Source organism: Lentinula edodes (genome assembly GCF_021015755.1).
Source record: "Lentinula edodes strain Le(Bin) 0899 ss11 chromosome Unknown C8R40scaffold_10, whole genome shotgun sequence".
Classification (NCBI taxonomy): domain Eukaryota; kingdom Fungi; phylum Basidiomycota; class Agaricomycetes; order Agaricales; family Omphalotaceae; genus Lentinula; species Lentinula edodes.
Window position 1 is genome coordinate 668,803 of NW_025764316.1, and position 27,991 is coordinate 696,793.

The 27,991-nt window shown below is 45.9% G+C and overlaps 8 protein-coding genes and 3 non-coding genes across 11 annotated transcripts; 2 read left to right on the plus strand and 9 right to left on the minus strand.

The window, feature by feature from the left end:
* Window positions 1-220: 220 nt before the first annotated feature.
* C8R40DRAFT_1182214 (P-loop containing nucleoside triphosphate hydrolase protein) lies at window positions 221-3,906 on the minus strand (the record flags this gene model as incomplete). The annotated part of the gene is made up of 4 exons (XM_046232963.1): window positions 221-1,600; window positions 1,736-2,983; window positions 3,089-3,501; window positions 3,557-3,906. Coding segments are annotated over 4 exons (3,222 nt in total), but the record flags the coding sequence as incomplete, so codon positions are not given.
* Window positions 3,907-4,405: 499 nt separating this feature from the next.
* C8R40DRAFT_1040890 (AAA domain-containing protein) lies at window positions 4,406-5,773 on the plus strand (the record flags this gene model as incomplete). Its single annotated transcript, XM_046223954.1, has 4 exons — window positions 4,406-4,596; window positions 4,647-4,989; window positions 5,045-5,253; window positions 5,305-5,773. 4 exons carry the CDS (start codon window positions 4,406-4,408, stop codon window positions 5,771-5,773), a joined length of 1,212 nt encoding a protein of 403 aa, XP_046088457.1.
* A 1,024-nt stretch (window positions 5,774-6,797) lies between these two features.
* Window positions 6,798-7,831, minus strand: C8R40DRAFT_1159776 (uncharacterized protein; the record flags this gene model as incomplete). Its single annotated transcript, XM_046229931.1, has 4 exons — window positions 6,798-6,908; window positions 6,965-7,054; window positions 7,111-7,466; window positions 7,525-7,831. 4 exons carry the CDS (start codon window positions 7,829-7,831, stop codon window positions 6,798-6,800), a joined length of 864 nt encoding a protein of 287 aa, XP_046088458.1.
* A 3,916-nt stretch (window positions 7,832-11,747) lies between these two features.
* On the plus strand, window positions 11,748-13,016 carry C8R40DRAFT_1068065 (uncharacterized protein; the record flags this gene model as incomplete). The annotated part of the gene is made up of 3 exons (XM_046225971.1): window positions 11,748-11,886; window positions 12,044-12,762; window positions 12,810-13,016. 3 exons carry the CDS (start codon window positions 11,748-11,750, stop codon window positions 13,014-13,016), a joined length of 1,065 nt encoding a protein of 354 aa, XP_046088459.1.
* Window positions 13,017-13,306: 290 nt separating this feature from the next.
* Window positions 13,307-14,907, minus strand: C8R40DRAFT_1068066 (uncharacterized protein; the record flags this gene model as incomplete). The annotated part of the gene is made up of 6 exons (XM_046225972.1): window positions 13,307-13,417; window positions 13,498-13,635; window positions 13,682-13,836; window positions 13,887-13,943; window positions 14,250-14,272; window positions 14,603-14,907. 6 exons carry the CDS (start codon window positions 14,905-14,907, stop codon window positions 13,307-13,309), a joined length of 789 nt encoding a protein of 262 aa, XP_046088460.1.
* Window positions 14,908-15,488: 581 nt separating this feature from the next.
* C8R40DRAFT_t92 lies at window positions 15,489-15,590 on the minus strand. The gene has a single exon. It is a non-coding gene; the product is annotated as a tRNA-Leu (tRNA).
* A 230-nt stretch (window positions 15,591-15,820) lies between these two features.
* Window positions 15,821-15,921, minus strand: C8R40DRAFT_t91. The gene has a single exon. It is a non-coding gene; the product is annotated as a tRNA-Ile (tRNA).
* Window positions 15,922-17,130: 1,209 nt separating this feature from the next.
* On the minus strand, window positions 17,131-17,232 carry C8R40DRAFT_t90. The gene has a single exon. It is a non-coding gene; the product is annotated as a tRNA-Ile (tRNA).
* A 1,783-nt stretch (window positions 17,233-19,015) lies between these two features.
* On the minus strand, window positions 19,016-21,740 carry C8R40DRAFT_1264107 (SAC3/GANP/Nin1/mts3/eIF-3 p25 family-domain-containing protein; the record flags this gene model as incomplete). Its single annotated transcript, XM_046233883.1, has 14 exons — window positions 21,636-21,740; window positions 21,373-21,582; window positions 21,143-21,320; window positions 21,043-21,090; window positions 20,918-21,004; window positions 20,734-20,868; window positions 20,596-20,631; window positions 20,417-20,546; window positions 20,011-20,099; window positions 19,808-19,828; window positions 19,689-19,771; window positions 19,334-19,544; window positions 19,184-19,273; window positions 19,016-19,126 (listed from the first exon to the last, which is right to left on the minus strand). The coding sequence occupies exons 1-14, from the start codon at window positions 21,665-21,667 to the stop codon at window positions 19,016-19,018; spliced, it is 1,461 nt and encodes a 486-aa protein (XP_046088461.1). The 5' UTR covers window positions 21,668-21,740.
* Window positions 21,741-22,851: 1,111 nt separating this feature from the next.
* On the minus strand, window positions 22,852-25,434 carry C8R40DRAFT_1264108 (uncharacterized protein; the record flags this gene model as incomplete). The annotated part of the gene is made up of 11 exons (XM_046233884.1): window positions 25,358-25,434; window positions 25,066-25,176; window positions 24,969-25,024; window positions 24,736-24,787; window positions 24,431-24,683; window positions 24,286-24,373; window positions 23,836-23,867; window positions 23,415-23,664; window positions 23,286-23,340; window positions 22,984-23,218; window positions 22,852-22,937 (listed from the first exon to the last, which is right to left on the minus strand). The coding sequence occupies exons 1-11, from the start codon at window positions 25,403-25,405 to the stop codon at window positions 22,852-22,854; spliced, it is 1,266 nt and encodes a 421-aa protein (XP_046088462.1). The 5' UTR covers window positions 25,406-25,434.
* A 236-nt stretch (window positions 25,435-25,670) lies between these two features.
* Window positions 25,671-26,497, minus strand: C8R40DRAFT_1182268 (uncharacterized protein; the record flags this gene model as incomplete). Its single annotated transcript, XM_046232964.1, has 4 exons — window positions 26,426-26,497; window positions 26,229-26,364; window positions 25,892-26,178; window positions 25,671-25,814 (listed from the first exon to the last, which is right to left on the minus strand). Exons 1-4 carry the CDS (start codon window positions 26,426-26,428, stop codon window positions 25,671-25,673), a joined length of 570 nt encoding a protein of 189 aa, XP_046088463.1. The 5' UTR covers window positions 26,429-26,497.
* Window positions 26,498-27,991: the final 1,494 nt, after the last annotated feature.

Sequence of the window (27,991 nt, forward strand, 5' to 3'; positions counted from 1 at the left end):
GTACTGGAATGCGTGAAATTGCCCAACGTGCATCAACTCATTGTACGCATACCCTTGGAAGACGAGGGGTTGAGCAGCAGGTCTTTCAAAATGCTTTACGAGATGTTATTCACTGTCTGAAAGTGACCGGGATTGTTTCTAACTTTGTGTTGGACATCTAGCTCAAAACAAATAACATGTAGCGCCATGCTTTGATTCATTTGCAGCTCTTACTCGTTACCCTATGAGTGAATAAAAATGGTTTGAGAGAAGAAAACATACATCAAGCAAGGTTTGTCGTGCCCCGCAGGGGTCCGCTAGTGAATATCTTTCATCGGAGCTTAATTGTTGTTATAGACACCCCAGATCCTGAACAAATATTGTCAATTTTTGGTAATGTAGATATCCATTTATTCAATGTCTTCATCTGATGCATAGGACTGTATCTCATCCCAACTGTGAACTAGTGTTCCAATGTGATACTGATTGATGACGGGTTGGAACGTCACAGTATACCAATCCGAATTATGAAGCTGGCTCGTCGTAGATTGAGCGAACTCTCCTGACGAATGATCCGCAGTCGGCTCAGTTTCAGTGAAGTTCTTGAACGACAGCTTCATCGTTGAGGTCGGACCGAGATTACCGCAGCCGAGGACAAGAGGAACTGGGAAGTAATATGTCAAATCCAGTCCAGCAAGCGCTTCCAGGACATCATCGGAGTTGGAGTCCTCTCCGTCGATATCACTGTGTTGGCCTTGAACGAAGTTTGAGACATCGTAGACTTTTCCTTGAATAGCGACATAGTAGTCATTATCTGCAGTATGTTCTGCGACCTCGTTCGTCAACCATGCATTATCATAGTCGGGGCAAAGTAACCGGCCAAAAATGACAATGTAGAAAATGACGATGCCGTTGAGAAGCAAAATGAGGAAACAAATAGTGACCTTTTCTCTCCATGCAAGCCGAACATCAGGTCGTTTCATCCGCCCAACATGCGTCAGCAAAAACGAGGGAATGAACCAAATACAAGCCCAGACAGTTCCAAGCCAGAATCTCCGGCTCCTTGTTGAAGGAACTTCTTCGACAGAGTCTGGAGCGTCTTTGACGACAAGACCATCACCTTCCTTGACAGATGACCCAGCAGGGACTGTACCTGTCCCCGTAACTGACGACTCATCCTTCTTATCCCATTCGGATCCCCAACCGCCATCATCCGCCTGGCCTCTGAACGCGTTCGGCGTCGACATTTGAGCTGGGGAACTCGGGGCCGGTAGAGCATTGTATGCTGAACCTTGATTAGGGGAACGATGTTGAGTTCCGTTTGTTCCTGTCCTCCTCAATACCAAGTCATCATTACTCGCTCCGAGTCCACCACCATCCATTTGGGATCCAACACCCCCATAACGATAACCTCCTCCTTCATGCGTGTATTCTGTGCCATCGTCCGGTGCGACACTGATGTCCTCGTCATCGTCCATTTTCATGCCTGCGTCCCCTAAAGCCCTCTTGGCGTCTTTTTCTACAGCCCGAACAGTATCTTCTACCATCTTCCAAACGGAGTACGAAAGCCATATCGAGCGGTGGTCAACAACATAATCTACACCCTCAATCCACCCATTCGCTCGAGCACATTGTATGATTCGCTCACTCTCAGACCCACGCATAGTCGGGACATAACGGTCACAGAATTAAGCCAGGTCAAAGTCGGCGACGTATTCGACACTGCGACGGGAGGCCAAATCAGATAGGAGGAGACTATGAATTTGAGCTTTGACTCGGCGTTTGTCAAAAGAATTTGGTGAGCCGGAGTCGTTCGGAGGAATGCAAGACAATGCCCAGAGACGGGCTTTGGAGATGTTGGCAAAGAGCTCGGAAAGAGTGAAGTTGATTTGAGTGGTAACAGGGTAGGATTTACCTCTGTCGAGCTCGAGGTGTTCTTGGGCATCTTCTGAAGTACGTTCGCCTTCTCCTGTGAAATTGGAGGAAACGAATGGTGTGAGGGTACGCAGTGGTCTGGAGGAGACTTGTGCTTGGACAACGATTGACTCGTCCTTGTAGTGCTTCTCCGCTGCCAAACTTGGGCCAGAAAATAATTTGGCGACAAAGCTTTCACTGGAATTCCTCAACAGTGGGACGAAAGCCGGATCAAACAAGTCTGTGTCCTTTTCTACAAAGTTTGAAACGTCATACATGCACACCCCAGCATAGTGGTTGACACCAAACTGCATACGGTTTGCGTTACCAGAAGTAGCGACGAAGGATGCATGCACGCCGAATTTAGCTTGCATTTCCTGCAACAAATCTTCATTACGCTGATCACTGTTACCCTTACCCTGCTTGTGAGCAGACGGAGCCTTGTTCATCAGCGACAAGAGCCCTCCAGGCTTCCGCTGCACCTTATCCGGCAACTGCCCTCGAAGCATCTCCACACACGCCGTATTATCCGTTGTTGATATCGCCGGGATCGACACGCCGTCGCTGACAATATGATTACTATACCCAACGGTGTCGTCAAACGTTTGGCGCGTGAAGTACGACTGGAGCATTTCATCGGCAAAATTGATGCAAAACTCGTCAAAGCCGTTTTGGCCGTAAGCGGATATGAGAGGAGCATTACCCGAAAGAGCGACGGAACTTGTTCCGGTTACACCGCGAGACTGATATCCGGGTTGGTCGAGCAAAACAATCTGGCTGTGCGGAGGGGGTGATTTGGATGACGGAGCAACCTTGTGATTCGCTGTTTCGACAACAAAAGCGAACATGATGGCATAGAGATCCCGGACAAGCTGGTCTCGTTGAAGAGCACTCTGCTGCGCGTTCAGCAAAGCGGTATAAAGTTCCTTGCGCACATAGCTCGTCTTGTTCGTCAGAGCCTGCGAGAGGTCTTCGGAGGAGACTCCGAGCAGACGAGATACGTGGTCGAGCACCTCGACATTGGTAACGTGAGCGGAAACGGTGTGAAAATCACCTTCACCAAATTCGAGGTTGCCGAGAAGAAGAATGGCTATAAGGAGGCTAAAAATGGCTGCGGTAGCTTTTGGTTTGAACCCAAGCGTTCGCATAGCAGCTCAGAGGTCACTCATGGCAATCGAGTCATCGCTGGACGGACCCGCGGGAAGCCTGTAGGTACCCGAAGAAGCTAACAGGGCATAGTTCGAGGGATCCTCAATATTGAGTGCATCTCGTTCAGCGGACGTACATCCAGCAATGAATTGATAGAAGACGTGAAAAGACCGTTCTTCCTGAGTAAGGCGATTGAGTCTAGACTTGTCGAGTCCGAAAGTAAGGACTTTGGCACCAGCAATTCTTCCTCGCTCGTTGAAATGCAGCTCAGTATATCGACTGTGTCGTGAAGCATTTGGGTTCATGAGCGTTTTCGAGTTACCAAATGATTCGAGAACGATTCCAAGAGCTTTGACTTGCTCTGCGATTTTGGCTTCTTTGCTCGAATGACTGGACAGCCTGAGGATCTGGTTGGTAAAAAGACGAAGATTTGAAATCTTTCCAGAACCTGTGATACCCCTGCAAAGAAAAACTCAGCATAAAAGAAATGAGGCCGTGGGTTGATCATGCTCACCTCGCGAGCAATGCCTGCGACTCATTCCTTCTCCTCATCACTAGATACATCCTCGCAGCAAGGTCGTAAATATGTGGCTGTAGAAGCTTTGCTGAGTCAACCATTGGTAAACTAGTGTCTTTATACGATCGTTCCTCGTATTCCTTTGCACTGGCGTTATTAACACTCGCTAGAGTTTTATATGGATTAATTGCAACAAGATTGGTGGCTCCGGCGCGAGTATACGGTAAATCAGCTCTAAACCTGACTTGTAAAACAGCTAGAATAGCGTCGTCAGTTGGATAGATAGTCGCTGAGCCGGAAGAAGAAACAAGGTCAATGAGGTCGCCAGAGGCTATGGCCTGCACATTGTGATTTGAGGCCATGACCGTAAGGAGAGATGAAAGGGAACAAACAGCAAATGCTGCCTTGGTGTTGTGTAGCAGCGAGTGGAGAGGAAGAAGAAATAATTACACACGGCGACAGACAGCCTATGGGAATGAATTAGCAATGCGAGAAGGAGATTCTCACTGCTGCGGACGTCATTTGTTGCACCTGTGTCGGTGCTGGAGACCCGAGATTGAGCAAGTTGAAGTTTAGAACGGTTTTGATTGATGAGGCGACCAGGCTGCTGAGCCAGGCGAGTAAATCAGCTCCGTTTTCCTTAACATTGTCTAATCAACAACATGTGCAGAATGTATGATTCCCCTGGCATTAGGATGCAAGCAGGTTGTCCTTGTCGACGACCATCAACAACTCGATCCAGTCATCATGAACAAGAAGGCCGCTCGCGCCGGTCTTACTCAGTCTCTCTTCGAGCGCCTCGTCGTCTTGGGGAACAGACCGATCCGACTCCAAGTCCAATATCGCATGTACCCGTGCCTTTCGGAATTTCCATCAAACATGTTCTATGAAGGTACCCTGCAGAACGGTGTCACGGCTCCTGAACGATTGAGGAAAAATGTCGATTTCCCGTGGCCTGTTCCCGACACTCCCATGTTCTTCTATCAAAACTTGGGTCAGGAGGAAATTTCGAGTAGTGGAACGTCGTTTTTGAACAGGTGATTACTACAATCTCCTCTGTTATGACTTACTGAGCTTGGCATTGCAGAACGGAAGCATCCAACGTCGAGAAGATCGTTACAAAATTTTTCAAATCTGGCATTGTTCCCAACCAGATAGGTGTTGTCACCCCGTACGAAGGTCAACGTTCGTACATTGTCAACTATATGCAGTTCGACGGCTCCTTGAAAAAGGATCTGTACAAGGTGATTGAAGTCGCCAGTGTCGACGCATTCCAAGGCCGACAGAAGGATTACATCATTCTCAGTTGTGTCAGAAGTAATGAGCATCAAGGTATAGGCTTTTTGAACGATCCTAGGCGTCTCAATGTCGCCCTAACTCGAGCCAAGTACGGCGTTGTCATTCTGGGAAATCCCAAAGTGTTGAGCAAGGTATGTTTTTGTTTCTGTATTGATTATGCGCATCTTGACATTGTTTGTTTGTTAGCATCCCCTTTGGCATTATTTGCTCACGCACTACAAGGAAACTAGTACGTTAGTCGAAGGCCCTCTCAGTAACTTGCAGCCCAGTATGATCCAGTTCAGCAAGCCCAGGCGATCTCTCGGGAAGTCCATGGATCAGTTCCGCCGACATGAAATCAACGCGAGGGATTATCTAGGCAACCAAGGTGGAGGGGGACCCATGCCTGACGGTCAGTATTGTTGCACTCTTGAATATGTATCTTCTCATCCTTCTTCAGCACGTAGCTCAGGAACTCCTAGTCGCTTCGATGCGAGTTTCTACCGCACTCATGATGCCCTTGGATACATCCCATCTGACGTCCAATTACTTCGCTCACAAGCAACCTATTCTTCGGGCCTTCCAATGTTCACCGCTACTGGACCTTTCAGTGCAAACGTCCCTCGAGGAACTAGTGCTAAACGGAGCACCTATGGAAGTTATGCATCCTCTATCATCTCTCAGGATGCTGGCCCAAGCGTTACGGATAACAGCAGCGTCATCGGCAGCACTACGGGTGGCGACCATGCCAACAATTTGACTTTCTCTCAAAGCGACCGTTTGAGGCGCCGAACCTCATTTGGATCTTCTTCCGTCGCTGGAACGGATATGGGTAGCATCTCGCAATGCGATTATAAAGCCCAAGACGAATCCGGCGATTCGGATGACATGAAGTCTCAGTACACGGGTACTCAGTCTGGCGTTACCGTGTTTTAGACGAATCTCGCACACACACTCGCCTCATTGGATTGCTCGACATTTGTTGACTGACTAGGATCACGCAGACCTTGTGCTTTCATCACTCAGTCCTTCCCTGGAAGTACATTGTCCTTGGTCTTCCTATGCCAGTGCTCTAGTACTGCTTTGCGACTAAGTCGATGGTCACTGGACAAGACTGTGACTGTGAAGATGTGCCACGTAGGCTCTCGTTTGCATCAGATGCGTGTCATATCCAGTCGACTCCTGGTCTACTCCCACAGAGAAGTCTTCGCTATCCCATTGGTCCAGTTGGCAAGTAGAACCGTGTCCTGTGTCTGCTTGATAAACTCTCGATGCCTTCGGAACAAACTTGTCTCGCTTATGTGCCTTTTTAATTATGCCTCTCCACTTTGTGGTTCATGGTGCTTTACTCATCCCATCTTTCTATGTATGTGTATGGTCATTCTGAAAAATATATAACAGAAACTTTTGGTCAACAGTCTCCGTGCTATTGTGAACGAGCCCGTTAAACCTCACACGAAGCAGACTACGCGAAAGTATGGTCATCGTAATAAAACGAAGCTAGGATGAGATATACAGTATGTAGAGTTGAACAGAAAGCAAGAAGACGAAATATACGTCACCATACTGATTTAAGTACGAAGAGAAGCCTAAACCACACGAATCACAGTTTGCTTCTTTCCTTCTTCCCCTGTTTTAGAAACTCTCCACTCTTTCGCATGTTCGCATATAACACCTCACCCAGTATGTCTGGAACTTCAAGTGGGACCTGTATTGTGGAAACAAGGTCAGGTAAGAATTTGTAAGCCTCCCACACAAAGCAATCATGTAGATATACGATACAGACAGAAGGAGGAGGGGAGAAAGCAAAGGGGGAAAAACACGGACCAGGTGTCCACTTTCTTTGATTACTGTTTACTGTTGCGAAAATCCTGCCGGATTTTTTGTCGAGAAGAGCTTCGTGAGTGCGTTGAGGCCTATATCAAAAGTAAGTATGTATATATATCGCAGTATATGAGACTTACATGAAGTCATGTAGCCCTCCGAGAACAATATGGACAGGTTTTTCTCTACACGTAATGTCGAGAGCTTTGACAGGTTTGGTAGCGCCTTCTGGGTCTCGATACATCGCCTACCGGGGAGAAGGGTTGAGGAGACTAGATTTACGAAAGTGAAAAGTGAACATACCGCTTCTTGATCCCGCGTACATGCAAGCGTCACTCCCAAATAAGGATTCTCGAGGTAGTATGATCCGGGGTATGGCCGGATGCCATGTTTCTACAGACCATGAACATCGAGAAATCAGTTGTGAAGGATGTAGGTGCGGAACTAACGATGAAGATATCCAATACTCTCGGATCCCACTTCTTCGTCCTGTCCCACCTCTTGAGCGCCTTCAGTGCCGTCACACGGTCTGGCCATACATCGCGACGCTCATATGCACCTTTGATGAGGATCGATCTTAGTTTGTTGAGGTGATGAGAACCTGCAGGACTGAGCATTGGATCGACGATAGTGATAGACTCAAAGTCAATCCGGGGTTCCATGGTTTGGAGAATAGCCATGGTATTTCCTCCAAGAGAATGTCCGACGCCATACAGTCTACGCGCTCTGAATTCGACTTTTGCATCATGGTCGGGACCGGCGACGAGAAAGTGATAGATAGCTTCAGCGTATTTGTCACATGTGACTGAATGAAGTATGATAAGTTGTGAAGGAGATAAGAGGATGGGTGCTCAAATACTCACAGTTCAGGTAATATTCCGGCGTCTGCAGTATTCTTTCGTTGAGATGCCCCGATGCACCATGATTCGGACAATCCAAACACCAGGCTTCGCGTATCTTTACTGACTTATCCTTTTTCGCACTATGGAATATCCTCTCTAGCGTCGGTTCCCAAGGCTCTTTGTGTGATGCCGTAGAATGCAACAATATCAACGTCCAAGCCTCCGGATCGTCAGTATGCGCTTCAAATTCTGGCATCCAGTAACCCTTTGCAGTCAAGAAGAGAGGGTACCCATCGTGCGAGGGGTAAGTTACAGCTTCTTCCAGCATTTGGGAATGAACAGTGGAAGTGCGCTAGTCATGAGCAGAAGAGGTTCACAAGGCTTTTATGTATGTGGAAGTTAGACGTTAATTGTGAACGCAGCTGACACATTCCTAAATTTAAATTAGTTCAGCATTATCGGACACAGTGGCACAGCATTAACACCAGATAAGGAAGGGTCATTCTTCGAAAAAAGAAGTTCTCCGACCTGGATTTGTAGGGTTGCCGGAAAAATGATTACTTTGAGCACAGCCCAATGCGTCGGTGGATGAAAGTCCAAAGTCACCGTAGAGGAATTTGCACCGCAATGGACAGGTTATATCGGAGAAAACATTGCGGAAATATGTTGGGGGTTACTGAGTGAGTTCGGTCTCGATGCAACTCCTTTGAATGAAGTTGAGCTCGTAGGAGTTCATTTTCGGCCAATGCGCGGTTCAGCTTTATCTTTGAACTGAGTATGTCGATTCTGGACTCGACTGGTGCTATTCGTCTCGATATGGATTCCTTTGGGATGAGTCCCCGTACTGCTTTGATTTCGTCCGAGAATTTGGTGCGAAGCATCGCGACCTCTTTCGTTGCAAACGTACGTGCATCGTTGACATCTTTGGGGGTGGCAAGGGTCTTGGCAAATTGGCGGTCGAGCTCCACTTTGTGCTTCAGATTTGTAATGTCCCCGCGCATCTTTTTTACCAATTTTCCAGCACCTCCACGTGCTCATCTGTACCTTCTTCGTTATCCGGAGCCTTTTCCAGTGCAGAAATACGAGATTTCAAGTCTCGCAGAACACCCGCACCCGCCGAAACAAGGAGACTTGACTGCGAGGGGTTGTCATTGAGAACGTCTTCGTTGCCCACGACATCAACTACCTCCAGGTTATCAACTCGTGTTACTAACTCCGCAACATCATCAGCGACTCGAGTTCCTTGATCTGTCAGTCTTTTCTCGGGTTCGAGGTATTCGCATCTACCACCTTGCCCACGTCGACGATCCGGTTCTTCTTTTCCGATGTATTCAGCTTGAGAATAGTAAAGACGTTGTTTCCAATGGTCAAGGTAGAGATGGAAGGCTTGATCGATGAGGGAGATGATCCCGTCGTTAGAATGTCCAACTTTTTACTGCTCGTTCCCTTTTTGAGTGCACCTTTGCCTTTTTCGTTCCTTGGGCCTGGCACCTGCAATTCGTTCAGCAACGCATGGGCAGCTGCTGGCAGCGATCGTTCTCCAATGGACCATTGCGATTGCGATCGTGATTGTGATTGCGGGTTGGGAGTCGTAGGGGAATTATTATCGGCAGGAGTGCATTCTGTGTCGGGGTTAGATTCATTTTCGGGAACAGGAGATGCACGGGTCATATTATGCGAGGGAGTAATGGTAAGATTATAATGATGAGTATGGATGAAAGAGGAGTAAGGAGGAGGTGAGCGAGAAACTTTGTCGTCGTTGTTTGAAGGTAAAGAAATTTTTCGTTCCACAGCCTTGAAACCGGCATCTGCGTCATTTCCGTGCCGGGTCAATTCCTTGTCGTTCCTCATGAAGAATTCTTCGAGCTGTTGGTTCTTGTTTCTAGAGTGGTTCACTAAGTTGAACAGACAGAACCTCCAACAGGGTAACAGCCTTTAGTAGACCACTGCACTCAAACTCCCTCCAAATTGGGTGAACAACCTTATCGCGTCGTATGTTCCCTTTTCCACAGTTCCTTGTAATCTTATTCACTCCGACGATTCTATCCTTGTCGAAACTTTTTCGAGCCGTTGTGAACTCTTTCGTGAATGTTCTATTGAGTTACTCTAAGTATCAGTAAGAACTCTATCTCGGAGGATCCACTCACGATATGTACCGAATCGAACCCCAATTGTTCGAACGTATCATACCTAAAACTTGAACGAATCCTCACACACTGCGAACCTCTTCGCTAAATCCGGAACTCAGTAATTTCCAATTCATCGTCAGTCCTCGTACGGATCCGTACAGCTATAAAACCGCTTGCGGGTGTCTCTGAGATAACTCGGAAGAAAGGTTTCTCTGCATCGAGAAAGACTTTGACAACCTCAAAATGATAGTACCCGAATTACCTTCCCTCGGAAAATAAACGACGACAATGCCGTAGTTGATGTTTGCGCCTTTGAGGAACCTTGATTACAATGTGAAATTGCGATAGACGGGAACTACGCACCTTTTCTGTTCATCGAGGGTGTTATCTGAAGAATCACACACGAATTCGAACGGAAAAACTTTCGTTTCGATATAGCACTTGCAAAAGTGTACGTGTGAGCTCTGAGGAAAGCATACCTACCGCAATAACAATTCACTTCACTGTACAGCGTGTGCGAAATCCCTGGTAAACCTTCGGTCAGAATCGATGAATGGCTCTATTCACCTCAAGAACTCGACACCTGTTAATTGAGATCAGAAAAGCGCGTTAAATTAATATCCGGGACTCGGCAACAAAGTTTACCTTAATACAACCTCCGAGCACCCCCATGCATCCTCTCCTATCTTTCTTTTCGCGTAATACACCCAAAGATCGCTTAACTTTCCTCACTAGTTTTCGATCGTACAAGGCATCTTCATTGATTTTCTTCAGTTCGTCAAAGTGTAGATATTCGTCTAACGTGGCTGTGGTATCTTTCCTTTCGTTAACGAAACATCATAAGGATAAGTCAACAGTGCTTCATCATCGGGTCATTCCGGAATGTGGTTCGCACCTGGTAGCTTCGCACATCATGAAGACGTTTGCTCAAAACACCCTCTTGTCCATACCCTGAGGAATCTAGGAGCGTCAGATATACGTATGAAATCAACCCGATTTTCATCAATACATGAAAACTTCCATGCCTTTGTATTCACAATCTGCCTAATCGAAATCTAGAAGCCGAACACGATAACGATGAAGAGAAATATAAAGAACTAAACAAGTACATGATGCATCAGAAATGAAAATGGGGGCTAAATGCATTGCTCACCAGCAAAGACCATCTAGGTAAAGTAATTGTCCAATAATGTTCCTGCACAGCAGAGCCTGATGTTCCCTTCTTCTTCCCGCTAAACCCAAAAATAAATGTCGGAGTCAATTTTCTATGTACATCCAATCCAAAGCGTGCCTCTTGACCCGAATATTTACCGGAGCAAAACCTGACATAACGACAACTTTTCGTCCTTGACCGTTACTGTGATGACTGATGCTTGGAGACCCGGAAGATATTTGAGAGTTGGTTTTGGGCATAAGGATGTCGAACTTGCGCAAAGCTTCTGCATAAGTTTATATATATCTAGCCTGGATATTCAGTACTCTGGCTTCATAGCTACGGATCATAGCTCACGCTTCATCCACATAATGTGCTTCTAGGAGCTCTGTCGATCCTCCACCGTAGCTTGTAAAATTTGCCATTAACAGAAGAAGTAAGGTAGTTGCGGTGGGAAAGCTTCGGATCACGGCTACAAATACAAGTAACGTCATCCCTCTTGCCCCAATCCTTCCCACCCTCACCCTACTTATTTTGACGGGGCTTGCGGAGACCTGTTTCTTGTCCCTGATCATTGAATGAAGACGATACGTTGTTTTTTCTACTTTGCGTTGCCTCGATCTTGCTTTGCGGTGCCACTATCTATACAGTGGATACATTTATGTTATAATGCGGCACAGCGTTGCTCCGAACAACTTACCAATACGGGACGCGATATGTGGACTCAATTGAATACACTAATAACACGTCCAAATCGACAGAGTCTCCACTTACATGTTCAATAAATATCGCTACGGCTTAAACGGACAACTCTATCTCGAAATGCTTCATGATAGTGTCTCGTCGACAGAACACGCTCAACATCATCTGCATCTCTGCGCATCTGCCTACATGTTGCCCAGGGAACTGTGGATGATGATTGGGTCTCTACTGGATAAAAATTTATGGGCGTTGGCATCGACATGCCATTTACTTTCGGAGATTCTTTATCCTCTCTTGTATCGCAAGGTAGTCTGCAGGACGTCGTCGATCTTACTACGTTGCGGAACAGCGTGGTTGGAACGAAAAAAATCCATATTCTCGTACCCAAGGAGTTTAGTTGTGGGCACACCTTTTCAAAACACACGGAAGGATGGGAGTACTATCGAACGGTGGGGCTTGCTACTAGAATGGAACAGTTTCATTCCTCTTTTTGCAAGCTTCTCGAATCTCACCGAGTTAAGCATCATTTTTCAACATCTACCATGCGCTTTTCCAGCGACGCTGACGTCGCTTCCTCTATTGACGGAGCTGTCGTTGCAAAGTTGCACGTTCGAAGACGCAGTTTCGTTTCACGGTATTGAACTGAAACTGGTTCGATTACGCCTAGAAAATATCCGCTGGGACGATACACCCGACGAAATCACACTGTTGTGTAATTGCCCCTTGCTGAAAGTACTTTTCCTTGGCTGGCATTACCGCATTGCACATACGATGCATGGCATTGATGACAGAACCTTGCCTCCGAAGCTTCACGACTTAACGGTCACATCGGCAAATTACTCATGGTCAACAAATCGGATACGTCGTCTTCAGGAAGAAGAAACGTTTTTCAGATTTATCACCGCGTTGAATGGCCTAAGACGACTGACGCTTAATGGAGGCTGGCCTATTTTCGAATCAGAGGCATTCACTCAGGACAAGCAGGCGTTTCCGGACGATCTAGAAGCCTATGCTGGACCTATTCACTTTTTCCGATCCACTGCTCCTGCTCATCTTGGCCTCAAAGATGTCACATTCATGGAGAGCCATTTAACTATATCGGAAATTCAAGATTTCCTTCCTTCCCTTCCTATGGCTACGCGTGTAGCCCTAGTAGGTGTCTGTCTAGAAGAAGATTTGCTCTTCGATGAAACCCTGTTAACAATAGCGTTCAGACGATTTCAAAATGTAGAGGAATTTTTGATCGATTCAGCTCATATTCCAGCGGAAGGACCGGTATGTGTTTGTTCAACTTAGACATCAGTCATTCAAACTTTTTGCAGGGCCCCGTATTTGACGTTCTACGTCAAAGTATTCATATGCTTGAAAAGATCCGGTATCTTATAATTCCAGATATCGACGCATTTGATCTGGAAATCGAGGAGGCCTTCAGCGACCTCACTGATATTTCACCATCTTTGATGGGGATTCAAGTCGAGGAACAGAAATGGATGTACGACGGTCAAAGATGGGTTGAAGTTAATAATTGATATAAAGTCAGTTGGTTATGTTTGTCGTATTCTTGAAAGCATAATATCTCAATAAAAGTAATTCGTCTATTTCGGTTTAGCTCAATGGGAAATACATTCACATTCATGCACATGAAGACGATATTTGAACGCCTACTTTATTGACATTACAAAGTACTTACAAGCAAAATAGAATGACTGAATGCGTTCTCGTTCTGTGATGCCGATTACCAAAATATTTGAGATATCAGACGATGGTGAAGTATGATCATATTCTTGCCCTTGCACGTCTTTCTGTACCGTCCTCGTTTTCATTTGACTTCCTCAACCTTACTATTCCTTTTTCTCTTCAACTTTTCTCGACCCCCCTGTTGCTCAAGATATATCTTGAAGCTGTGCTTGAGAAGGAAGTGTAGATATATCTACAGCAGAGGTAGATTCAATGTACTATCTGCACTCAATCAAACGGTATCAATCTCGAATGCACAACGACAATACGCACAGCTGAATCATACTTTCCCGTAGGTAAATCCTGCAATTCATATGCATCGCCTTCACCGCCAATCATGTGAGATAATCCGTCGCGCTGCATGTTCATCTGATGCTTCGTCCTCATAACTGACAGGCTTTGACATTGTTTCTGTTAATACTGAATTGTAAGCTTCGATTTATTCCAAAGCAGGAACCACGACCTTAGCGCCGTCACGTATAGACGATTTCCCAGTAGTTAGCGGTCGAAATACAAGTGGCGACGTCCGACCAGGTTTGGTACCGGTATCGTCATCGGATTGACGAATCTTCTCCCGAGCGTTCAGAGTTGTGAGCAATGTTATTGCATGCACTAAAAGCGAAATAACACATTAAACTATACCAAAATGAATCGCAACATACAGCGACCGATAGAGAAAAAAACACGACATATATCAAGGTATCTGGTGCGGCCAAAATCTACAAGGGTGTTGATTTTCACATAAAATCATGGAACTTCGACTCACAGCAATGAGAGAAGATATCGAACATAACCTGGTAGAGGAACGACTTCAATATATTGATATTATATTGTTGGATTGTAGAAAGTTACGGACGAGGTGATACACCCGGTGTTTATGGCAAGTAACATCTGAAGGAGCCGTCACTTAATCAACTTCAATACTGCCGAAATTGAGGAGTATAATACTGACCAATTTGTTGAGGATAGTGTCCGTTCTTCAAATGTCTCATTAGTGAAGTTTACACAAATTTGTAGAGGCATACCTTTGAAATCTACTTTTGAATTTCTGAAAATAAAACGAAAATACGAACGCAATTCCAACATTGGTTGAAGCCGAAACGGCGTTTACCACGACAGCAATTGTCTAGGGAGCTCAAAATGATATCAATATTGACCAAACCAGTGAAAACGAGACATAAACGGAGGTTTTGGAGTGATTTAGGAAGACTGGGTTTCCAGCTGGTTTGCCTTTCCATGAGAAAAAGGGCATGAAAGGCCCAAAACGCTAAGGAAAAGGGCATGCCCTTTCCGGGTGTAATATAGTTAGGATCGTTGCAATTTGAATGGTTCGGCGAATTTCCCAATACTGAGGAAGATGTGTCCTACGTTCAATTACCCCTTCCTAATGGGATCGAGTGGAAAATCCGAATTTTTCCCAGTGGCAGGGCGAGCATGACAAGCTTTGGATACTTCTTGCAACCAGTCGGAGATGATGGAGTTCCTCGTGTGCCTAATGGTTTTAATGTCCGACTGGGATCTGGAGGGCCTCCAATTGACAGTTGGGAACAAAGGTTCAACAAGTGTTGCAATATCACCGTGCCACCCATTAATGAGAACGAAAAGTGGTTTTTCCAAGAAGGTCAGAAGGTAGTTGTTTGTCACCATCAGGAGGTAGTCGGAGAAGTCCAAATTCCTATCCATCCTGATCGGGAAAGGCAACGAGATCGACGAAGAAACAATGGAAGGCCTGTACATCCCTTCCCACTTGGGCGGGCTGGCCTTTTCTATCATTAGTTGTGTGAGTGGGTGCTCAAGTGGAAGTTGTTTGGGTGGTGGTCGTGCAGGTGGAGATAGTTCCAACTTGGGTCCTTTTGCTGGCACTCGTTATGCTTGAATGTCACTGCCTCTATGACATATGTGAACTTTACGATATCGATCATGGGACAATTGTATCATTTTGTTTAGTTCTTTTCAACGGTGGAAAATAAGTTCTCTCTGGGCATTTGAATTCCCTAAGTAGCATTGGTGGGACGCTATAGCTAGCAGGCTATTCTATAAGTTTCACTTCGACTTTGGGCGCTATTGGGCGCTATTGGGCGCTTCGACTTCGACTTTGAGCGCTAACTCGACTTTGGGCACTCTGACTTTGACTGTGAGTGCTAAATCAAGGTTAAATTAAGCTCCTACTGTAGCTCAATGGTTGAACCAGCTGGATAGATACAGGAAGATGGTGACAAGGTCCCATTGATGGTAAAAAAAAAAAAATTATGAAGAAAGCAGAAAGCCTCAACAGGGATTCGAACCCTGGCCTATTGATAATATATGATGTCGACAGCTGACAAGAAGCATTTGTATCAAGTGCTCTACCACTAAGCTATTGAGGCATACAAGTGAATGTACTTGACTACACTAAGTGAGGAACAGATGTTTTCGATACTTTCGATAGTTTCAACAATTTTGTTAAGTCACGGTTTTCCACAAAGTGCTGGGATTTATTACATGGGAATGCATTACCTTATCTCATGTTATACGAGGCACCAATGAGCACCTTCGTAGAAGGTATAATACTCATAGTCTTATTGATGGCAAAAAAGAAAGTCAGTTGGAAACAAAAAGTCCCAGCAGAGATTTGAACCCTGGCTTTTTGTTTGCATATAGGATGAAATAAACAATCACCATATCAGATCAGATGCTCTACCACTGAGCTACTGGGACGTGATTAACTTCACGTTCACTTAAGTCAAGTACATTGGCAATAATCACCGCGTGATTTATTAGCGCTGGATGAATCACCGCCGTCCTTCGTCGATGGTATGACCTCGCGTTTGCTCGTGGGAAAGAATTCTCTCTTTGCTCTGCATCCTTCGAGGACGGTCTGCCTACGTGAGACGGGGCTCTTTTTGTCTCGTCCTTTCAATGGGTATTGGTTCTTTCAGCCACATTAATTCTCTCAATTACATTGGACCGAATACATCACCGTAAGCAATGGAAAGATTCTCAGTCCTTGCGGGCTTAATTTGCATACAAGATACAGCTTCAAAAGCTCACCTCTCTCAACAAACAAATGCCACACCCTGGACACAAAATGTCTGAATGGGCGGACCACCTGGTCGATATTGACACTGGCCATCCACTCCATCAACCCTCTTCCTCCCCCTCATTTCAACTCTTCCTCGCAGTACGAAATCCCTGACCCACGACGGTCTGATTGAGCAAGACCAGTTACAAGCCCCGAATCTACCCCCATTTGACTTGGGCAAACCAAATGAGTCAGCCACGGCCGAGGAAGGGTCTGAAGAGCTTGCAAAAAAATTGTAGAGGAAAGGAGGCGGGCAATGCTGTTGAAGGCGAGGTCAATGAAGATGTTGAGAGGCGGGAAGAACTTGGAACACCTCACGAAGGTACATTACCAGCGAATTGGTTTGTATTACTCTTGACTAATGTCGTTCTTGACAGCAATTCAACAGGTGGTGAAGGATTTTCTGACAAAGATGGTGAAACATCGGGGGACAAAGCTGAGCAACATCCAGAAGATACCATAGCTGTTGATGACCTTTTAACCTCTCTGCATTACATATATGTTTTGTTTATTAAGTCGTCCAGGTCACAACATGTGTGATACGTTTTAGATTTGTTGCATATTCACTGTTCAACCACCGATAGTTTCATCGAAGGAAGCAGTAGATGCGGGCAGTCAGAAAACAACATTCAATGTAGAGTGAGCTGAGTGAATACAACAGCCGGGCATCATGGAGCCAAGGGAGGCAGGCAGTGACTCTGAGCTAATGCGCCATTTGTAGATGAATCCCATCCGTCGACGACGGTATGATACTCATGTTTGGTCATGGGAATTATTACCTTCGTCGACAGCATGATACTCCTGTTTGGTCATGGGAATCAAAAAGAACTCAATCAAAACCAGATAGTCCCAGCAGGGATTCGAACCCTGACCTTTTGACAATATTTAGATTCCATACGGGATCCAGTTCACATTTATCAGATGCTCTACCACTGAGCCACTGGGACTTTACTAAGTGAAAGTTCACTCAAGGCAAGTATTGATAATCACCTTCATGGACATCCTTGTTTGCTCATGGGAACTGCCACCAAAGGGCACCTTTGTGGAAGGTATGGTTCTCACCTTGCTCACTGATGGGAATTACTTGATTTGAGCTGCAATGTGTGCCCATGGGAACTGCCACCAATGGGCACCTTCGTGGAAGGTATGATTCTCACCTCATTCAATGATGGGAATTAGTTTATCTGAGTTGCAATGGGCGCCTAATTTCCAAAAGAAGTAAATAGGCGCTCAATTCACGGACCAAGTATCCACCGGAATTAGTGTATATAGTAGTCCACAGCTGCCCTCCAGTTCTCTCTAGCTATACCCCAGTTCTCCCTAGCTGTCCCCCAGCTGTACCCTAGCTGTCCCCTAGCTGTCCCCTATAATTTGCCCCCTAGTCTGTCCCCTAGAAGTCTCTAATAACCCCCTTATCGATGTCGCAGGCGTGCTGGATATTGCAATCCTACATGGTTTATCTACCCAACTAAAACTTATTCATGATTCACCGTCTGCGATCTTTGGCGGGAAGAACGTAATACTTTTTGCGAAATTTTTTCAAACCCCCCCCCTCCAGAAATCGATTTAATGCCATGTGGTGCCCTCACGATGCTCACGAATTTCTTATTCGTCCTTTTCTTTCTAACGTATCATGGCTTCAACAAGAACCCCTTGGTGTTTTGCCTGATACATACCACTATTACGGATAAAATACGATTAGACGCGCTCGGCAATGACGACTTCATCGATCTCAATAAACACGTACTTAACCCCACCGAATTCGTTACCGCCCATGCGTCTCGGAACTTTGCAATTGTTACTCCTTCCACTATTCGATGGAAACAATGGAATAACGAACTGCCGATTCATATTGCAACTGCTCTTCAGAAGACTCTTTACATCCTGAATGCCTCTGAAATACTAAAAATTCTACATATGTACATAGTACAGTAATGTGCCTGAAATGACATCTGTGTCATCAATGAAAACGTGACATTTTCAACTTTTCTTTTGTTCACTTCCATTCGACAGGCCCAAATCCCATCCAGTCGAGGGATTCGGGGCAAAATATTGTTTGATGATATCAGCGGCTCATGTGTAATGTCCGAATTGGCTGCAAGTCTTAATACTGCAAACTCAGTAGTTGACATTGCAAAGAAGATCATGCTGCCCCAGGGGGTGAGATGTCAAATAACAACTCCAGAACCTTGTAATGCTGTCCTCGCTTGTTGGGAGGCCTATAGACTGGTAGGTTCAGATTCATGCTGCAATGGAGACCTGCGATCTTCATCTTCTGGTCATTTTAAATGTAATTCCAAAATTCAGAGCATATCATATTTATCTTTATACACTTGATCTACTTGGGAATGGACTTCGAACTATATTGTCAATACACGTTCTGATTTCTCTTCACACAGCATCTTATTCGACAGCATTCTTCAACAATTCAAAAGATTCAGAAAGATGGACAGGCGAGTTCTCAAAAACAACAATTCTCTCCTCGTTTAATGATCTTAACGTTAGACTGCACTCTCCAATTTTATTTTCAGGCTGGAACATCCCGGACCGTAACTCGAAAAGAATGGCGTTGCGCATTCCGATGTCTCAATCGTATCCATTTGTCCCGCCGAAGTCTGGAACAACATATGGTTGCTCACATGTCGGAAGTTCCACTCTTGTGCCCTTTCCAGACATGCGAAAGCCTCCGCCCTTTGGAAAGTGAGCTTACATTGATTGATCATCTAGATTCTATTCACTCCGAGCACAATACAACGACTTTGGAGGGTCAACTATGTACTGCATGGTGGCCCCCGTATCGTCAGCCCCAATTTGCTGAATCTCCCCCGTGGCCTGATTCCCCTGTGAACTATTTAGACATCATCAATCCTTATCCATCTCAGCCACCGCATCCCTCACCATCCCATACGCCTCCCGCTTCACCGGTATTTCACCAGTTTCCCCGTCTTGTCCAATCCAGTGCTTTTCAATCTCCCTCATTCCATTCACCTGGCCGTCGCCTTATTCCGCGGCAGATCACCATAGAGAGCATAGAAGACTGGTCAAAACCAGAGGAATTTTACGAGTTTGAAGATCTTCCGACTCTGAGCGAATTGCCTCTAAATTCTTCCACTCATAATTCCGAGTGGCGTCCGTCCCCGCAGATTCCCGAAGACTGGATAGTTTGGCAGCGACCACAGAGCTGGAAGAAGGAGACTTCGACTCTCTTTCATCTGCAAACTGTCGAAGATCTAGGTCATATGCCACCTTCATCGATGGACTACAATGTTTTCAGTGCACGTGTAAACCAACTGAAGGCAGAAGGCTTACTGGGAAATTAGCGCGTCTGTTATCTCACTCGTTCCTGAAATTCGTCTCTGGCACATATGATAGTTCTCTTACCAGAAAAATATCTCGCAGTTACTTTTTTATGTCCATAGGTCCACCCCAACGCAGACCCCGCGTCGCATTTGCTGTATCAATTAAATTCGCTTTGCCTGTTCCGTTCTTTGAATTTAGTTAAATCTAATTAGTTCAACTTACACTGAAATTTGTAGCATCTTTCTTGGGAAGAACATACTCAAACACAAGACAGTTATTACTCAGTATCGTACCGAACTATACGGCACCCCTTATCCTCACTTTGCGATACTTTTCTTCATACACTTGCCCTAGGAAAGTGGCTGCCGATTTGCATTCAACTATTTTCTGGCTATTAGAACTCGTGGGGTTTGTGAAATACGCACCCTAGTGTTCTTCCAAAAATTTGATAGTAGAATCCAAGTCATCAAATCCGAGCTCGTTTTGGACGAAAGATAGAGATATTGTTCGGTAACTAGTGAATAGGTGTGAGATCGTGATATTAGTTAATGTGTTTAGACCCACGCTTTGGTGATAACCATTAATGCTTTGACTCTTTCTCGGGGAATGAAGTGATCCATAATGTAAGCACCCATATTCGGAGCATTCAAATACAATAAGAAGAGAGCATGATAGTTGCCCATTGAAAGTGAGTGTTACATCGAGAGCGTGTCGCACAGCCGGATCCGCCTTCTGTCTAGGTGTTAGTTGACCTACGTACAAATTGAGTTCTGTCCAGTATCAAAAGTGAAAATCAATCAACAATGCGACTGTGAAAAACGGAACAATTACCGCTTCTGTTGCGCCCGTGTAGGAGCATGAGTATCCGGTATCCCGTGAACTCCTCCACTTTTCCAGGTATCCCCAATTCGTAGAGCGTCTTGAGCGTTGCTTGGCATGAGTTATATTCCACCACATCGTTCTAGTCAGAGCTTGTTTAGGCGGAGTCAAAAGAAGCAACGAAAGCGTACGCTTTCAAGTGCCATACGGGCATGGATTTCGTAGACCTGCACCGAAGTCATTTTTTATGCGTTGAACCTGGGGACGGAGACAATTAGAAGCGCGTGCAAAGCACCGGTTGTGGATAACGAAGGAAGAGATCAGCGCACAGTAAGATCCTGACGAAGACTTTTGAACTGATTACATATCCAGTCATACGAGCACTTTTCTCTCCATCGTTTCTTGAGTTGTACAAGTGTCTCTTGAAGGACAGCATAAGGTCGAATTGTTTCTGGTTTTGGGGCCTAGTAATATGACTGAGGCTAGCCCCAATTTTCACGAACAGGAACGCACGTCTGTCAATCTTATATAATCTTTGAAAATTTCCCTCGAAGTCCCTACTATTGTGAAACGGTCCCAGTCGATGACGTTCTGCTCACTCTGTCAGCGACACAATATACTCAAGCGTAGGAACACACCGGATCCGCTTCTGGTTCATCGGAGTTTCCGAAAGGAGATGCTGAAGCCTGAACGAGAAGCATTCCAAGAGCTGTTATTGAAGAGATGGTTATTGTGAACGTTTGCCTTCAATGACGAATTTCTCGACTTCTGCCGCTCAATTTCGTGTTCTCGTTGGAAACGCTCTGCTCTACGGTTGAGTGCTGCTTGATCATTCAAGTCCAAAGATGCAGTGCCAGCTGTAATTTGCTTTAGAAATGATTTTTTGGCTTTCTTGCTGACGGGGGCAGTAACATTTCTATCGATCAAGTCAGAATTCTTGGCAAGAACAGTATCCCGGAGAAACATACATCTTGCGTTTGAGAGTAGGGGCCGGTTTTGGTAAAAGACTGAAGTTTGCATGAGGGGTGAAGATACCAAATCTCGATAGGGCCCGAACCTTTCCAGTTGCACGCCGTTCCAGTGCGGCAAAAGCGTCAGCGATTACCTGCCTTAGTTCATCTTGAGCTTCCTTTCTATTACTGTCTGTCATTTGTCCCAAACATTTCGCAACCCAATCTCTACGAGGTCAACATAAGAACGAAGAAATCGAGAAAGGTAAGCGCAAGCTTACTTGAGCTGTGGTGGCCACGAGGCTGACGCCATGGAAGTTCGTACTTAGCTGGATATGAGAAATTCAATGAAGGTGGTTGTGTGCTAGCTGGATGATTGAATCGAGTGAAATTACATAATCACTAGCATGAGCACTAAATTAAAATCACTGGCTTCACTGTCATATACACAGGCGCAGGTGAAGATTAAGTATATGCGGGAAAGAATCTTGTTTATCCTTGATATTCTTTGAAGGACTTTGTATCTCCCAATGAAGACCATTGTCCACCCACTTCCAGCAGTAATGCACCCCCGTCAACAATGAGCAATATGAGTGGATCTGGTAAGGGATGCCCGGGCCTCCCTGCACCTGACGACCATGAAGTAAACAAATTTGGCCACCGATCCAAGCTGGATTCTCATTTCAACTCCGAAATTGGGGAGAAGGCGTTGAACCCTCGAGGAGTCCTTTGTCCGAGCCAGGGAGCATATCACCAGAAGAGGAATAACGAATACACCCAGCTCCATGCGCAGGGTAAGTAGGGTAGTGCAAAGATTCTGGGGCGCTCTTCGAAACACGGTCGCATCCACCAAATTCAAATTCGGCGTCCACGCAAGTCTGGCGATTTGTCATGTAAGGTGCCCTTTCATCATAACTTATCGACGATTGAGTTGGTTCACTCATTGTTGGGTAAGCACGTGGATCATGGCAACTCCAAGTGACTGTAGTGTACTGAATGGGATTTACTGCAAGTGCGATTACATAGTTCAGCACAAAGAAAAGATGAGACGAATGAAGCGACGGCTTCAGAAACTCACCGGACGACTGAGCACTTGTGGAGCAGGAGTCTTCGTTGGACCCTTGATGAAAGGAATCAGGGGTTCTGTACAGAGCGGTCGGAGCGAGTTGGCGAGGGGACGGAGGAGGATACAACAACGATGGTGTATAATAAGGAACGGCCGGAGTGAAAAATCTGTCCTGGGGTAACTGTTGATTCTGAGAGCAAGACGCAGGGGAGGGCTGGGTAGAAATGGGAGTAATTGAAGCCAAAGAGTATTCACGAGGAAAAGAATATCCATAGGTTACATCGTTTGTGGCAAGGACATTCACTGTTCTATAATCGGTACAGTCGCCGATTTTATGGAATTGCGTGTCAGTCGAGTTTTCGGTTTCGTGAGAATGAGACTCGTTTAACGGAACAAGGGAGGTCTTTTATTGGATCATCGTAAGTACGACTCTAGAGGAAGGAAAACAGAAACTTGCATGGGGCGAACGACTTTTGGGAGAGATCATGGAATTCCTCGCCGAGCTCGTTACACTTGCCTGAAACAAAGGTCAGCCAAAGAAATAGGTCGGAGGAATAAGGCACGATCTCTCACAGAAGTAAGTTTGAGAGATTCCTTTAAAGGCTCGAGAAGTTCTTCCTCTGCAGTCTTTTTGTACCAAGTAAGTAGCCAATCATATTGCTCTTCGGAGATGTCCATCATATCCAGAACACGAAGTTTCTTGAGAGTTGGTACGCGGGTACATTTGATGTACGGCGGGCAATTTCCGCATTGGAGGGCGGTAGGTCGAATTTTGCATGGCTGGTTTTTGGTTATACACTGTTGACATACCTATTAATCCGACTTCAGTGTCATAGTAGTTGTCATGTCAGAGAACGACACGAACGACGTGGTGGTACTTAATATTGAGATCTCGTCTCTCCTTCAGCGAGCCATGTTTCCTAAATATGGTGTTGAATGTCTTTTTCGTGTCATCGGTAACCCACGATGCCAAGCCGTTGTCAGTAGCAGGTACTTTAGCGCTGCCGTGTCCTCTATTTTTTTCATGTAGGGAATGAGAGTGAGACGATTGAGACGAGGCCATATCAAGCTGAGAACTAGTACGCCTAGTGCCATAGGGAGCTGCTCGCGATGACTGCTTTCCTCTGCGACAATCAAAGTCTGGATGTTGTTGCATATTGCTGAATACTGCTGGTTGTGGTCGTGGTCGTTGGCGTGTAGGCGCGAAGAAAGCGGGTCTTCATGTGTGCGTGCTTGTGACAAATCTGAAAACGAGACGATATATTGGCGGAGTTGCGGCCAAGATCTTCCATTTCGTGAACTCAGAAGCTGATGATCGAAATTAAGCTTACACAATGCTTCGAGACAGTGAAAAAATAATACAGATAGATAGATAGATAGATATATACGCGGCTCCGCCTAAGGCGGGGTCCCACAAGGGAACACTCGGGCCCAACCTCCCTCGGCCCTATGTAAAATGTAAGTTCCCAATCAGTCATCAAGCATAATATCGTCCCGAGGACTGCGCAGTACACAAGCGACACGATCAAACCAATCCAGAGCCCTCGCAAAAGGGCAGTAGCTTCTGGTAATGACGGGTACACCGGATCATCCGAGGCTCAAATTTTGAAGTGGCGAAACAGCGTTCGATCCCCTAACAAGGATTTGGAAATGAAGTGATGGTAAGGGTGTGGGAGGGTATGCCGACTGGGGTGCTATGCTGAGTGACAACTGAGTGGTCAGGGAGGGATTCGGGCAGACCGATATCTTTAAATGCCCGATAAACACTGAGGGAGCACATAGTAGACACTGTGGGTCCATCAGTGACGATTGCAAAACTCCTAAAGGGAATCTTACCTCAAATTGAGTATGTAGAGCCCCAGTACCTTGTTTGCCCCTGGCCCTCAAAACTCCACCAGTGATTCCTGCATTTCCATCGAACACTTGGAACAATCGCCACCATTTCAGCGACATCTATATTCGGAGTTAGTTCAATATAAACGATTTCACTAGCGGTCAACGAATATTCACCTTCATCATCGTTGAATAGATACGACCATTCTTTACGCCAGATCCAGAAAGCGACGCTGAATATTAGAGAAAGTGCAAACCCTAGGAGAATGGCAGCGAGTTTTGCGAGTCGTGGTCGTGCAAGTCCGAGGAGTTGACCGATCCGGACACTCGTGGCTACGCCTAACGCTGGCCTAACGAGAATGGGACTTGATACGTTGTTGAGCATGATACGAGTAAGACAGATTGGGCAGCAAGGGCAGTAGGTCCCAACCTACGGGACAGTTATTGATTTTAAAGTGGAAATTGAAGAACAGCGAACGTACAGTGAGGCGGCAAGGCCGACTAACTCCCAAGCCCACCATAATGCAGTCTGGCCTACAGTCGGGGACAATCAAAGTCGACAAAAAAAATGAGCAAGTTTTCCCAGGCTCAGATTATAGTAGAAATCATTCTATTCTACTTTTTGAGTATTCTGGCACAAAAAGGAAGAGATTTCAACGAGCCGATCTCCGAAAAAGGCAAGTTTGGGTTGCAGACCTTGAAAAATTGGCCGTACCCTAAAACCTCGCGGGAAAAACTTCGGAGATGTGTTTTTGGACATATTTGGCCTTCCTGAGTGCAAATCCATCATCAGTTTTACTGAGAAAACTCACCCTCATGTGCCACAACAGCTTTGATGAAGTTTCCCATCTGCCAAAAGGGTGGGAAAGCTCTGTCATGTGATGCTTGCAGCAGCTCGGAGCAGCTCGGACATACAGAGGGAACTGAAGTGGGTAGAGAGAGAGAGAGAGAGTTAATTTAACCGCCGCAGGCCACCATTTCGGAGCCAAGAGCGGGGGAAACTATGTACTAAGTACTAGTGACACCGAGTATCGTATAGTGGTTGAGTATGTATTTGTAAACTGTGTTCGTTGGTTGTTGTTGCATCGTAACAGTTGTAGTAAAATGAAGTGGGTAGAATTTAATGAAAATTCTAATCAACACTTCCCTCATTATACCTTTCAGTGACCTCCATAGTGCTCAGATATGAAGTGAAGTAGCTTAGAGTCAACTTTTGCCTCAAAAGTTTCTGAAAATCAGTGGAAATCCTTGTCAAAAGGGGCCTAAAGATGCGCTGAAAACTGCCAAAAAATTGGCCGTACCTAAAACGTCGTGGGAAAAACTTCGGAGGTGCGTTTTTAGACGTATTTCATCGTTCTGTATCTGAATCTGCCATCAGTTTTCCTCAAAAAACTCTTGTTCGGCCGCTATCGGCTGATTACAGATTTGTCGGGTTTGATTGTCCCCGACTGTATGCCACCGAGTCCGAGAATGAGAAGAATCCCAAGACCGGTAGGATGTAACGCGCGGATAATGGGTGCCAAGCAGGTCTCATTTCGTTCTGATATGAGTCTCGATGATTCTGGGCCAGGTGTAACTCAGGGTTGTTTTCATGGAATTTAAGCGCGCGAGCTTTGGAAGGCGCTTACCTGTGCTTACCGACCTCTTTGCAGGCGATACGTCTCTCGAGCTTACCGCGGTATTAGAAGAGCCAGTACCTTCACTGGGCAGTTGAGCGGTGTGATAAGCATTGAAGTCAGCAGCCTGTTCATGCAGGGCTTCCCAAGCTTCACGGCGCAGTCTTCTCGTAACTTTGATTCTCCAGCCCAAAAATACACTTCCCAGCGCAACTAGATTGTACGAAATTGCAGTTGCAAGGGGAGCGCCATCGAATCCTAGGTGTAAATAAGGAGCAAGAGTCCTGGGTAGCGGGCGTGGGTAGTAAACTATAAAATAACGGTCATGATAAGCAGAAGAACAACTGAAGTAGACATACCAAATAATCCTGTAAGCACGAAGTTCACCCCAGCTATGATTGTCCTAAGCTTTGTGGGTACGCTGAAGAGACCTTGAGCTTGGAAATACCGCTTTGCGATTGTATTAAAAGAGAATGCTGGAAGGCCAAAAGCAAGCTAAAATACTAAGTTTAGCCTTAACGCTGATTGGGTTTTTAACTCAAAGAAGGGAACCTACCATGGCGAGATATCTACCAGCTAGTCTGGCTACTTCTTTGTCTTGCCTCAACAAAACCAGGATCCCTTCAGCACAAGTTGAGCCATATATAAAGCATTGGGACGAGGAGGAAAAGGTATAGCACACCCATTCGTTGACACCATAGTCCGAAGAGGCGGGAATCAGCGAGTTTTATTTTATCTTGTCCAGATTTTATCTTTAAGGATTCGGAATCATGAGATGTGACGGCACTTGCTCCCCAAACTCCAGGAAGTACGGTATCCAAAGCTCCTCCCATTCCGATGACGATACTAAACGACGTAACATTTGTGGTCATGGAACCCAGAGTACATGCAGCAAGCTCTACTTTACCTAGATACAGGCTTAGTAAAATTCAAGGATGTACTTGAATTTTTTGCAAAGTGTTTATTGTGATTTATTTGTCCAATACATTTTAGGGCCGAGGGAATGCAAGTGAAGATGAGACACCTTTGGACCCAGACATAAGGTTGAGAGAAGGAGCTTCGACTTTGATTTCAGACTCATTGTCATGCCCTGGCTACAACCAGACCAGTCCCAGTACCCGCCACACGTTGCCATACGTCCTACCCACCTCTTGTATGTCCTCTGCACCTCCCCAAGGACCACCAGACACCTCCCCAAGTATTCCTGACGCAACTACCCAAACGTCCTACACCCCGACATGCGTACGAAAACCCTCCTAACCGATAACCCCTTTAAGTATTAATCTCGATTACCTTCCTCCCCCCGAATTAGCTGCCTCATGCCTCCAGATGTTCTCTTGTTCACTTCCCGTACCTATTTAAGTAACGCCGCAATGTCCTGAAGCCCCAGCTTGGTATATTTTGAACACACACCCTTTTGCATAGGTCCAGTCCCTGTCCCTTTGTACCTGCTAACCATACGGATTTCTCTTTACTCTCTGTTTCACTACCTCTGTTTCTCTCAACTCTTGTCTATCGTCTCTGTGATTGTCTATACGATCCAATACACGCTTTTACTTCACGTCTAAGCAATCCGAGTGAGTTCCCGAGCTCCCTCGAACAATACTAAAGCTCCCCAACGCCTACCGCCTTGGTGAGCTAACCTCCCCAAACCTCCTCGAGCTCCCTAGCTATTCTATAGGCTTCAGGACCTCGATCTAGGTAACGTCGAAGCTACCCCTCACGTCGAACTACGTACTGCTTCTCCGTTACCACCTCCCACACTCGAGGACGTCCATCCTCAAGCCTAGCCCCCAGGGACCTACCCTCCCTGGCACGAGACCCATCTACACATACGACCTACTCGATCCTATATTGACATTCTAGTGAGTACAACTCCTATTACGCAATATCGTACAGTCCCGCACTCTTCCTTAACCTCCCTACGCCTTAGGGACCTCCCTGGACCTCCTAGGAACCCCTCAAGGGTCACCATCCCGTTGTTCCAGCCACTACTAGGTCATTCCCGTCCTCGGTCGTGGTTCTCGTAGCTCCCTTCGAGCTCCAGCCTGCTCCTAGCACGCTACAACATAAACCTCCACATACCAAAACCTACCCTAAGACCTATTTTGACCCAGGTCTT